The sequence below is a fragment of the Corythoichthys intestinalis genome, chromosome 4 (genome assembly GCF_030265065.1).
Source record: "Corythoichthys intestinalis isolate RoL2023-P3 chromosome 4, ASM3026506v1, whole genome shotgun sequence".
NCBI classification, from domain to species: domain Eukaryota; kingdom Metazoa; phylum Chordata; class Actinopteri; order Syngnathiformes; family Syngnathidae; genus Corythoichthys; species Corythoichthys intestinalis.
The window spans coordinates 9494201-9507098 of record NC_080398.1 but is presented as its reverse complement, the minus strand read 5'-3'; the positions used below and the strand labels follow the sequence as shown (position 1 = coordinate 9507098).

Sequence of the window (12898 nt, the reverse complement as noted above, 5' to 3'; positions counted from 1 at the left end):
TTTCTCTTTAGCACAGGACTTCTTTTTTCTTCTTTCTTTCAGAAAGAAAGCTGACCAATTGTTGTTGGATTATCTTTAAATACCCGCTACTTTTTTAGCAGAATTCTAGCTTTGTGTAGGCTAATGTTCCTATTGTTGAAAGTACAAAGTTGTGTAATAAACAACTAGCAGATTTATATTTTGCATTTTGTTGTCTTACTGTAACAAAAATGAACCGAAAAGTGACCTCAAAACCGAGGTACGTACCGAACCGAGATATTTGTGTACCTTTACACCCCTAATATTTATGGATGTATTATAAAGAATTGTAACCCAAACTATTCCTTTTTTTATATTTTATGATTGCACAGACAGATAGATTGTATATACAGTACAGTATAGATACTTTCTTTAATGCAGCTGCAATTGTATTTGAAAAATGGAACTGATTCAGAACTTTTAGATAAATCTTTAAAATTCACAGCATAAGAAACCAAAAGTATGCTATGTCTATAGCGGAAAACACTCAGGTGACTTGAACTTGGAACGCTCTGAGACCCCCAATTTGGCCAAATTTCAAAATTGTCCGATATGCACGTGAAATACATTATTGGAAAGCTGAAAATCCCAATTTTATGGGGGAAGAAAAATTTTGAACAGGAGGACATTTAAAAAAAAAAAGTTTTTTAAACAGCAAAACCCTATTTGGAGGTGAGAGCACGCGAGAGCAGAATTACAGACGCAATGACTTTAACAAGATATTATCGCGTACTTACCTTGTTTCGATCCAAAAACTCCATGTAGCATGTATCGATGAGTGTCAAGACACAGCTGTGAATGGCCACAGCTGGATTTTTGGGGGATTTTATGGGTGAAACATGGTAATATAACAAGGGTTGCGATGCAGAAATCGCAGACATCAAGGAGTGTTCGCGATTTTCTTTTTTATATATTTCCCCTTTTAAACGTTTTTTTATCAAATTTTCTTTGTTTGAATCGATTATTTATCATCTAACATCGGAGAAAATGCGACAGTAACAAAAAAAAATACAATTAAGCGATAGTTATGAGGTAGATATCCGTGACTTTTTTAGAGACACCATTTTTTTCATTGTGACGTCATTTGTTTAAAAGTTTAAAATATGCGAGTGAATAATTTTTTTAGGTGTTTTTTTTTTTTTTTTTTAAACTAAATATTAGGCATCAATGAATGATTCTAAGCTAAAAATGACAGACATTTCGAATAATAAATATAATCACTTACCTTCTTTTTATGGCTGGGTTGAAACAAAAGCGGATACGCGACGTCTGTAAACCGGGGTTTCCGGGGTAAACGCACAAATTGAAAATAGTTTGTAGGGTTATTGCGCCATGAATCTGCTATGGCAGCATATAGACATATTTTTCTATCAAACACAACAGTTCTTTTGGCTTGTTGCAAGAGCAGAAACTGATTTTTCAGCCTTGTCTGTGTTTTCCGCCCTATCATTATTTTTAAAGAATATAATGGCTTCCATTCATATTTATCAGACACATTTGATCAGAAAATAGCTTGTTTTAGTGCTTTTAAGTGGACTCGCGCAATCGTGTTTAGCTCACGAATGTGTGAATCTGTCCCTATAATGCCAGTGAATCGATAGCCATGAACTTTACTATGCGTAATGTCCTTTTTTTCAAAAGTTTCAGAAGGAGAGGAACGGCTCTAATATTCTAGCGCGGGATGTTTATATTGCTTGACCACTTGACATGAGTCATTTCAGTTAAGATAACTATCCTGTAAATATAGCAAAGACCCTCCAAACATTCTTCCACTCTTTTTATCCAATGTGTTTTTGGTACAAGGGAAAGTAATGAATAACCCTGACCCTCTTGGTCCTTGTCATCCATTGTATACATCTGAGAAAAATTTTAATAAAAATCTAATCCATCTCTGTTGTCCGGTCAAGGGTAGGTCGATGTTGTTTGCACTTACTCAAGCACTACTGAAATCAAGAATTCCGACTTTCCGAATTTTGACTTGGGCACATAATAGTACATCTGACACTATGTTCTGCACTCTTTTTTGTGCGCATCCGCAACCCCCTAGTGGGATACACGATGTCAATATTCTTTTTCACCACCCAGCCTACAGTAGCAGATAATTTGTGCTTTCTAAAATCGGATGATAGCATTGACTGTAACCCAGAGCATACAGTACTAAATTGGATGCTGCAAGAATGTTGTCAAAGGTTGTGCTCCCTGAACCATGTTTCACATCTTCTTTCCTCCTAACTCTGAAAACTACCTACTGAGGCAAAGGTGCTGTTGTCTGAGGATAACAGAAACACCTATAACATATGCTGTGTGCGTTTTCCACTTTGGAAAAAGTGACAACTGTGAATATATTGTTTCAAGGATCACAATTTGTCGAGCCAGGTATCTGCTTCTCTCTTTACTGCGCTTCCATTTTTCACTCACATACGCAAGTTTGGATGCGTGCACGCACACGCAAACACAGTTTGAGAGTGTTTTTACTTTCCGAGCCCTGCTAAAACAACACGCCAAAACACCGGTGCATGACATCTTTGCATGCATTTCAATCACCCCACAAATATATACACACAATCACACCATTTCGAGAAAACACCTACACATATTCTAACATGTCTTGCCTCACTTACCCACACATGCATTGTCGGAGTTTACACATACATACAGTGTTTGTATTTCATGGAGGCAGAAGTAAACAAAGAGATGGGCATTGCCAGATGGCATGTGTAAAATGCGTGATTACTGCTTTAGTGATTTTCATCTGTGACGGCGTGTGTGTGTGTGCGTGTAAATGTGTGGGCGATTTATTCTGCCTTTTATTTTCCATGCTTGCATTCATTGGTTTTCGCCCCAAACCACAAGCCAAATATGTTGTTCACAAGACGGTAGAACTTGACAAACATCATTTCAGTCTGCCACAGCCCGTTGATTTGTAAATACTCTGAAATATCCTGGATCACAGTCTAAACCAATGTTCAAATGTCTGATGCATCACTTTCTGTGAAAAAGTGAGTTCACTTTCCCAATTTTAAGATCAGTAGTCACTTAATGCTATGTTACATGTGACAGCAGTCTTTTAAAATGTCGTACTCTTTTTACCTCCAAAGTCTCCTCCTGTCCCAGTAGAGTTTGATTATGAGGCTGTCAGGCAAGCAAGTCTGTGTTCGCTGACAGAGACGCTCCTGCTGGTGACAGTTAAATGATCTCCTATTTATTAAACACCCTATACTATCTTCCAAATGCTTCCTCCTTGCCGTCAGTGTTTCATTTTATCCTTTGACTGACTCTTCCCTCGCCTCACCCGTTACATATTTGTCCCCTTCCTCCGCCTTTTCTCCGTTACCTCCAGCACTAGCGTATCTTAACTCCCACTTGTTTTCTTCCTTCTTGTTGTAAGTCGTGACAATCACCAAAAATAACTGATCAAGGCCATCTTTTTGTACCATCGAGTTTTGGTCAAAGTAGTGACTGTAGTGATGTTGTATGGTGCTGTGATGTGGGAACAAACGAAAATTTTAAGTCTATATTGTACAGTACTATAAAAGGAAATACACAAACCTTAATGCAAATACTGATCTTGATCTCCTGTATCAAACTATCCCGGGGGAATCCAAGCTGAAGTTTTCCAGAGATTCAGCGTGACTGTGCTTAAGGCATGTTGCATCAAGAACTGACATCTGTAAATCGATTGTTTTATGGAAAAAAAACAAAAAACAAAAAACAAACGATCAAATTGGCAACCGAAACAAGTAGGCCAATACAGTAGTGCAAAATTCTGTCATAGTCCACGCTATTTTCTAGGGCAGTTTTTGTAATGTAAAACGCACACACACACACACACACACACACGCACACACACACACACACACACACACACACACACATATATATAGATATATATACACTCACCGGCCACTTTATTAGGTACATCATGCTAGTAACGGGTTGGACCCCCTTTTGCCTTCAGAACTGCCTCAATTCTTTGTGGCATAGATTCAACAAGGTGCTGGAAGCATTCCTCAGAGAGTTTGGTCCATATTGACATGATGGCATCACACAGTTGGTGCAGATTTGTTGGCTGCACATCAATGATGTGAATCTCCCGTTCCACCACATCCCAAAGATGCTCTATTGGATTGAGATCTGGTGACTGTGGAGGCCATTTGAGTACAGTGAACTCATTGTTATGTTCAAGAAACTAGTCTGAGATTATTTCGATTTTTATGACATGGCGCATTATCCTGCTGAAAGTAGCCATCAGAAGTTGGGTACATTGTGGTCATAATGGGATGGACATGGTCAGCAACAATACTCAGGTAGGCTGTGGCGTTCCAACGATGCTCAATTGGTACCAAGGGGCTTAAAGAGTGCCAAGAAAATATTCCCCACACCATTACGCTACCATCACCAGCCTGAACCGTTGATACAAGGCAGGATGGATCCATGCTTTCATGTTGTTGACGACAAATTCTGACCCTACCATCTGAATGTCGCAGCACAAATCGAGACTCATCAGACCAGGCAACGTTTTTTCAATCTTCTATTGTCCAATTTCGCTGAGCTTGTGCAAATTGTAGCCTCAGTTTCCTGTTCTTAGCTGAAATGAGTAGCACCTGGCGTGGTCTTCTGCTGCTGTAGCCCATCTGCCTCAAAGTTCGACGTACTGTGCGTTCAGAGATGCTCTTCTGCCTAACTTGGTTGTAACAGGTGGTTATTTGAGTCACTGTTGCCTTTCTATCAGCTCGAACCAGTCTGGCCATTCTCCTCTGACCTCTGGCATCAACAAGGCATTTCCGCCCACAGATATTTTTTCTTTTTCGGACCATTCTCTGTAAACCCTAGAGATGATTGTGCGTGAAAATCCCAGTAGATCAGCACTGTATGTACATATATATGTGTATATATATATATATATATATATATATATATATATATATATATATATATATATATATATATATATATATATATATATATATATATATATATATATATATATATATATATAAACACACATGGTAATTTTCGCACTATAAGCTGCACCTTATATATATACACATGGTAATTTTCGCACTATAAGCTGCACCTTTCTATAAGCCGCCACCCACCAAATTTGGCAGGAAAACGGCATTTGTTCATAGATAAGCTGCACTGGCTGAAAAGCCGTAGCTGTCTACTCTATTATGGGATATTTACACCAAAAAATATTAACCGGTAGCACTTTATTTGACAGCAGCATCATATGACTGTCATAAAACCAAATGAACCACCATGAAGCTTTGAACCAACTGGCTGAAAAGCTTCACCACCATGAAGCTTTGAACCAACTTGCTGAAAAGCTTCATTTGGCCATCACTGCTCCCTTGGGGGAGACAGTAAACCTCTGCTGCCACCTGCTGTCAACACTCTAGTTGTCCAACATGCCTCCTAGCATGCATTGCAGTGCTACAGATGTAAACAATGATCAAAACTCATGTTCTATGCTAATTAAATCTTCAGTTACTGTTCCAGATGTTTCATTAATTGCTAGTTATGGTATTTGGTAACACTTTATTTGATAGTGTTGCCATAAGACTGTCATGAGACAATGATAATTATGACATGACACAGTCATGAGCATTAATGAATGCTTATAACAGATGTCATTTAGTGTTATCCGGCAAATTATCTCACTTTTGAATGGATGTAAAAGTTCCAAGCTGGACATAAATGGACTTAGCGACATAATTTGGGGAATGACACTTAATGACAACTGTCAAAAGCATTTCGTAATGCCCATGATAGTGTAATTTCTTAATTATGACTGTCTTATGACAGTCTTAATTAAGAAATGGTGTCACCTATTAACCCAAATAAATCAACAAATGAGTAGCACTGGACTATATATATATATATATTTCTTTGTATATACATATATACTTTGTATATATGTATATACAAAGAAACTTATTTGTCAACTTATTAATTAACTGCAGTGTACAACTCTCTTGTATTCCCTCCATATGTGATATTACTGGTCTACATTAAATACAATGTACATCAAATACAGGGTGTCTAAAAGTGGACTATATGGGGTGGAAATATTATACGGAATAATGTGTAAGATACAAAGCGGCACTGATGGAAATGTGCATTTATTGTCCTCTACAATGTCTTATTTTCATTACTTGCCTGCCTGTTCCTCCGCTTTAGTCTCAGAAAGACTGAAAGACAGAGCTGATAAGATATATTATTAACTTCTGTGAGAGCACACCAAGCTGGCAAGTGGGAATGGGAGGAGGGTTAACGAAAGAAAAGTGACAAAGAAAACGTGGCACTGCCAAGACATACAAGAAGACAAACTGTTTTGATGGCAAATAAGAACTTTGTCTCATTGTTTTACAGATATGGGAAAATTGTTTCTACAAAGGCAATTCTGGACAAGAACACCAATCAGTGCAAAGGTGAGTCGGTAAATAGTGTGTGTCTTGCTTCACATGGACAAACACATCTGCTGTTATTTTAGAACGATAAATAACACTTGATATTTGTTTTACCGGACAGATAAGATTAGATTCACTCAGACCAGGACAGAAGCCGATGATGAATGTTTCCTTCCGCAAGTCTTAATTTACAAACTCATAATTTACAGTAGGCCTACATGCCACACACCAGAGGTGGAGAACTGAAGTCGCATGACTCAACTTCAGTCGTACTCGAGTCGCCAATTGTAGGACTTGACACTGACACTGATGTACTGTATATGTTAAATAGTTGTTGAGTTACAGTGAGTTGTAGTAGAATGCCTTACAACTGGATAAGTGTTAGGTTGATTGCAAAAGCATTCAATTGGGACAAGATAAGTGCTTAGCGTGACTAAGGGAGTATAAATTGGCAAAGAGGCTTCTCATGGGAAGGGAGAGATGGACGGGAAGCAGCACAAGGAAGTCGGGGGGAGTGGGTAAAAATAGCTAGCGGCTGACAGAAAAGGAAGGGTACCCTTTCAAAATGATGAGTTAGCAGACAGGCTCTTTATTTGGGTGAGATTTGACTGAAACAAAAAAAAGTAATAAAAGGAGACAGATCAGATCAGTCTGTTGTTTTGGCATTGTTGTCATGTTTAAACTGGGTTTTGATCAACTTATGAAAATTAATTAGAGCTAGACTGTATATGTGTGTGTACAGTGCGTCCGCTAGGATTTTTTTCAGCAGCGGGGGCAGAAATACATTTAAATATGATTTAAAATATTAAAAAACATTTATTTTTATTTTTATAAAGGGTTTCAGGGTGGCATAAATTGTTAGCGCATCCACCTCACAGTTCTGAGCTCAAGGGTCCAATCCTGGGCTGCGGCCTTCCTGTGTGGAGTTTGCATGTTCTCCCCGTTCCTTGTGTGGGTTTCTTCAGGTACTCTGGTTTCCTCCCAAATCTCAAAAACATGCACGATAGGCTTATTGGACACACCAAATTGTCCCAAGGTAGAGTGTATGCGTGCATGTTTGTTCGTCTCTTTGTGCCTTGCGATTAGCTGGCATATGCTCTAGCACTCCAGCGACCCTTGTGAGGATAAGCAACTCATACGATGAATGAATAAATGAATGAATGAATGAATGAATGAATGAATTATTTACCAACCAAGCGTTTGCACTTCTAAAGCTGAAAGTTCTGAGGCATAGTTGCATTATAAATATACTAGTACAGTATACTTTCAGTAATATTTGACAAGACGAATATTTCATTTTGTCTTAATTGTTAGCATAGCCGCCATAGAGTTTTGAGGTCGTGGGTTTAGATCAGTGACCTTCTACGAAGCCGGTTTTCTGGATTAGCAGGGTACCTTCGAGAGTAACTTCATCATGTGCAGCCTATTTTACCGGCTAACCCAGACTACGAAAGGTAGATATGTTGGAACCGGGGAGTGTTGCCATGGCAACACACGTCAAACCTGGTCGTCTCAGAGTTAGATCTTGCTTAACCCCGGGATTCCAATTAACCACGCTCTATTTAAACAGCACTCCGCGGACGTGTCCTCTTGACAATGGCAGCGTACCTGGATGATCCGTAAGACATTGGATTGTGAGGGGCTCTCTTCAAAGGGCATGGGTTTTTGGAGACATGTTTTTTTCACTTTTTTTTCCCAAAATATAATAATTAAAAAAAAAAAAAAAAAGTGGATGTGTATGAAAAGTGTATATGTATGAATATATATGTATATATGTATATATGTATATGTGTGTGTGTATGTATATATATATATATATATATATATATATATATATATATATATATATATATATATATATATATATATATATATGTATGTATGTATTAGTGGTTAACACTGATGCTTGAAAATATTTATTAATAAATATTTTCTAAGCACTTCAAATGTAATCATTATGATAAGTTTTAAATATGTTGCTGTCCCACCGAATTATTTTTCAACAATAAAGTAGTAGAAAAATGCTTGGCTTTATTAAATGGTTTATTGAGTGGGTTTTCTCAAATCCGCTCCAGCTGCTCACTTACACACAATGAGTTGCCACAGCAACTGTTTAACAAGTTAAACGATGATTTACGCATGTGGTGTGCTTGATGTTCCTGACTTCGACAAGATTAAACACAAACATCTATCCATCATCGTTAACTTTAATAAGCAACTCCAGTACAAGTGCACTGCCTGACGAGAAAAGAGCAGGGAGAGATAGTGAGGGAGGGAGGAGCGAGAGTGAGACTAAATGATCGGCTTGGGACAGCTCACCTGCATTTTTTTTTTTTTAATTGAAAAAAAAATCCGCGACGGAATGAGGGCACGAAGTTTGAAGCGCGAAGTAACGAGGAATCTCTGTATATAAATGGAGACAAATTGAAAAATTTGTCCTAATGTTCTTAAGAGAAAAAAAAATACTATACTATATCGAATGTATGTTGTGGTTAACACTGAGTTCATAATGAAAAAGATTTGGAATCAGCTGTCCTCAACAGTATAAAAATGTCATGGTTCCTTCATTGACCTATGCAGTAAAATTAGATTTGCAAAGGCAAAGCTGAACTTAAACATTTTTTATTGTGCTTTGTATTTAGGGCGATTAAAAAACAAGAAAAAAAAAAAACGTGCAGAGGAACATCAAAAGTCTGTTGTCATACTTCTAGGAATTTTTGTTTTGGGGGCGTGGGGTGCAACGAAAGATGCGTACAACTTCATAGATTAAACTGATGTCATGCATGATGTCATAACATTGTTGAAAAAACAATGTCCCTTTTGAGACCTCAATGTAAGCCAAGGAGTAACACGGCCATGTGGTTTGTCCTGTTTTCTTGTTTTGGGGCAATTTGTGTTGCTTATTACAAAAGATCAACATCACCAAAGGGGTATGATGTACGTAGACTTGTAATCAAAACAATAAATTTACATCGATAGCATGTCACTCTTTTTGAATAAATCAAAGTGAACTTAAAATTTCAGTGCACAAGACTCAACTTTGTGTTTTGTCTTGGTCATTGGAAACGTACCATTATTATTGAGTTATAATATTAAAGATTCTGATGGTGACATTTGGCCCTGAAAATTTACTTCCAAGTTGCATGTGAGAAAATAAAAAAACTAAACTCAAAGATCAACAAATCACCATTTGTTATTGTAATTCGATTTCATGAAACGATTTGTTTGAATAAAACAGTTTTTAATGCTTTTGTACTCAAGAGCTTTACCTAAACACATTGACCATTTTTGATTAAGCATTGTTTGAACACAATAGGACAGTAAAGGTCACAGAGTAAAACAAAAATGAAAGGGAAGTTAATTTATATTGTAAAGGATTTCCATTTCCCAAATACATTCACACTCTCCTCTCGGTTTCAGTGTCTCTTGTGTGCTCTTCCTATTGGTCTAACTGTGCATCTTATTCTTTATTTGCTCTCTCTTCCTGCCTTAATTACCGGACCTACAAATTCACCTTTTCATGTTTCTCAGTCCCTTTTTCCTCTGATTTACTGTAGAGTCCTATTCCACTGGCCAAAAACTAGTAACCCTTGGAGTTCAGGAGATTAGATAGGATCTAGGGTTGTTCCGATCATGTTTTTTTGCTCCCGATCCGATCGTTTTAGTTTGAGTATCTGCTGATCCAGATATTTCCTGATCCGACTGCTTTTTTTTTTGCTCCCGATTCAATCCCAATCATTCCCGATAATTTTTCCCGATCATATACATTTTGGCAATGCATTAAGACAAAAATGAATAAAACTCGGACGAATATATACATTCAACATACAGTACATAAGTACTGTATTTGTTTATTATGACAATAATCCCTCAAGATGGCATTTACATTATTAACATTCTTTCTGTGAGAGGGATCCACGGATAGAAAGACTTGTAATTCTTAAAGGATAAATGTGACTTTGTATATTGTGACTAAATATTGCCATCTAGTGTATTTGTTGAGCTTTCAGTAAATGATACTGTAGCCATTTAACTTCTGCCCAAATGCATGATGGGAAGTGCAACCATAACTGTTCGTAGTGGTACCAATTGATATATCTTCTTTGCGTTGGAAAATAACATAAGGTGTTAAGAAAAAGATCGGTTACTACCTTTCTTCCCCACATTGCTTCCCACAATATTCCTAATCGTAGGGAGAGGGATTGTAAGGCTTTAGCCGATTAAAAAAAGGCTCCAAAGGCTGCCAAAATTTACTCTACTTATTTTACGCTGCCTTTTAGCTCTCTATATATGGGTAAAACGGCGCCATTACAGATTGAACGCAACAATGCATGAGTGGGTCGTGCAGCGCATGCGTTAAGTGCGTTAAATATTTTAACTTGATAAATTTGATAACCCTACCTTAAGCCTGAACTAAAGACTATGGATGAGTGTAACATATTATGTCTGTAATGTTAAATACAATTAGAAAACAATTTAATTAAAAAATATATTTATATTAAAAAAAGGCATGTCCGATATTTTTTTTTCCGATTCCCATACTTCGAAAATGACGTGATCGGACCCGATCGATCGATCGGGACATCTCTAATTGGATCTCAGGTTTTTTGTTTTTTTTCCCTAGTATGTGCTGTTGATTTGCATTTTCATCAGTGTCTCTTTGTATGTTTTTTTTAATTCAAGGGTTAAAGATTTGTTACAGATAAAATGTCTATCTTTATATCATCACAAGGACATAGTTGAGAAGCAAAGAGCGCAAATAAGAAGAGTTATGTCCAGTAAGTCTGATGATTTAATTTTTCTATCTTCATAAATGCACTCATTGTTATGTAGGAAGAAATTTGTTTTCCCCCCTCCCAACTATAGAAAGGAAAACCAAATGTTAAACAAATATATATTGGGATGTTAGCGCTAGAACATGATAATCTCAAGTAGAAGGCAGGAAGCTTCTGTAACGCTAACTCTCCAAGCGCATCCTTGATTTGTTGGTGATAGTTGTCAACTAACTCCTTCACATACAAATTCTGAAACCTTTGTTTGAGTGTGTGAGCAAGTGGCAATCATATTTAAGAATGATGTTCTGTCCCAAAAAAATTGTGCACTTGCAGGAAAAAAGATCTATTTCTGTAAAGCCTCTCATTTAGACAAATGTTCACTCTCTGGAATGTGGTCAAATACTGCTCAACGAGACTTTTTATCTTTTTAAGGCGACTTAGCATTTTTGTATATGTAACCACTATGCTGAATATCATGCTACATTTGACAATTTTATGAATTTACATATCTGCATTCTTGTATATTTGTCGTTGTTGTTGTTGTTTTTGGGAGGTGGGTGTATACGTGGGAATTTGTATTTTTGTTTGTGTGTGTGTGTATTTGTGTGTGTGCATCTGTGCAAGTGTGCGAATTGTTGTTATCCTGTGGTGGCATAATATAGAATTTCTTCATTAGCAACTGTATGAATATTTGTGTAGGTGTGTGTGTGTTGATGGGGTGGCAGGTCTTGCCGTGAAAGCAGAAAGCAGCCTTTGAACAAAAAATGAGTTTGCTTATCAGCAAAACAAGCTTTGTTCCAAATTTTGGAGAAGACTGAGAACTTATGTTTTTCAGTATGTGGTCATACGTTTATGAGAGCAAGGCAATGAACATGTAGTCCCTAGTTAATATATTTACATTTTCGATTTTATAGAGGCGTTGGTAATATCATTTAATCGTATTATCATGCAACCCACTCAGAACTCAGGGGTTCCAAAGCTGAATTGCTTTTAAATTACTCTCCTGCCTGGCGCCACTCTAGTGTGTAAGCAATCTTTTACTATTATATCATATAAGGTAGGGCTGTCAAATGATTAAAATTTTTAATCGAGTTAATCACAGCTTAAAAATTAATTAATCGTAATTAATCGCAATTCAAACCATCTCTAAAATATTGTATATTTTTCTGTAAATTTTTGTTGGAATGGAAAGATAAAACACAAGACAGGCATATACAGTACATTCAACATACTTCAGGGGTCGCGTTAACCGAATATTTTCCGTTGTTGACCGGTTTTTTAAAACGGTGACGGAAAAAACTGAAGTCCGTCCGTCATTTTGACAGGTTGCAATTCATACCCCAGACCACAGGGTGGCGAGTGATCATATTAATTAGCTATTGTCTCTCTTAATGCATGACGTCGTTGGCTATTCTGTCAGAATATTGTAGCGTCACCGGGGTCTGGCGGCGGCACCGTGATTGACACAGCAACGCGAGGTTCTTATTGGTGCACCCGGTGTGCCAGCGGGTCATCCAATTGGTGGACTAGATTGCCGCCTGTGTATAGACCCCAATCACATGACGTCACAACTCCGCCCCCCTGACTGGAGCCACCATATTGTGTGTCAGATCGTTGTGTTTACACATTACCGCTACGTAACGTACATGCCTCCTATTACGGCGTGTTTTTCTGCTCGTTAACATTAATAAT

General features: G+C 37.5%; 1 protein-coding gene across 2 annotated transcripts in view; it reads left to right on the top strand.

Annotated features, from left to right (window-relative positions):
* The window catches only part of LOC130914519 (RNA-binding motif, single-stranded-interacting protein 3-like), a 227298-nt gene that overhangs the window by 88695 nt on the left and 125705 nt on the right, over window positions 1-12898 (top strand). For both annotated transcript variants that reach the window (XM_057833781.1, XM_057833779.1), the window contains one exon: window positions 6394-6452. In XM_057833781.1, the coding sequence (XP_057689764.1) occupies window positions 6394-6452 (59 nt within the window). The remainder of the gene's footprint in view (window positions 1-6393; window positions 6453-12898) is intronic.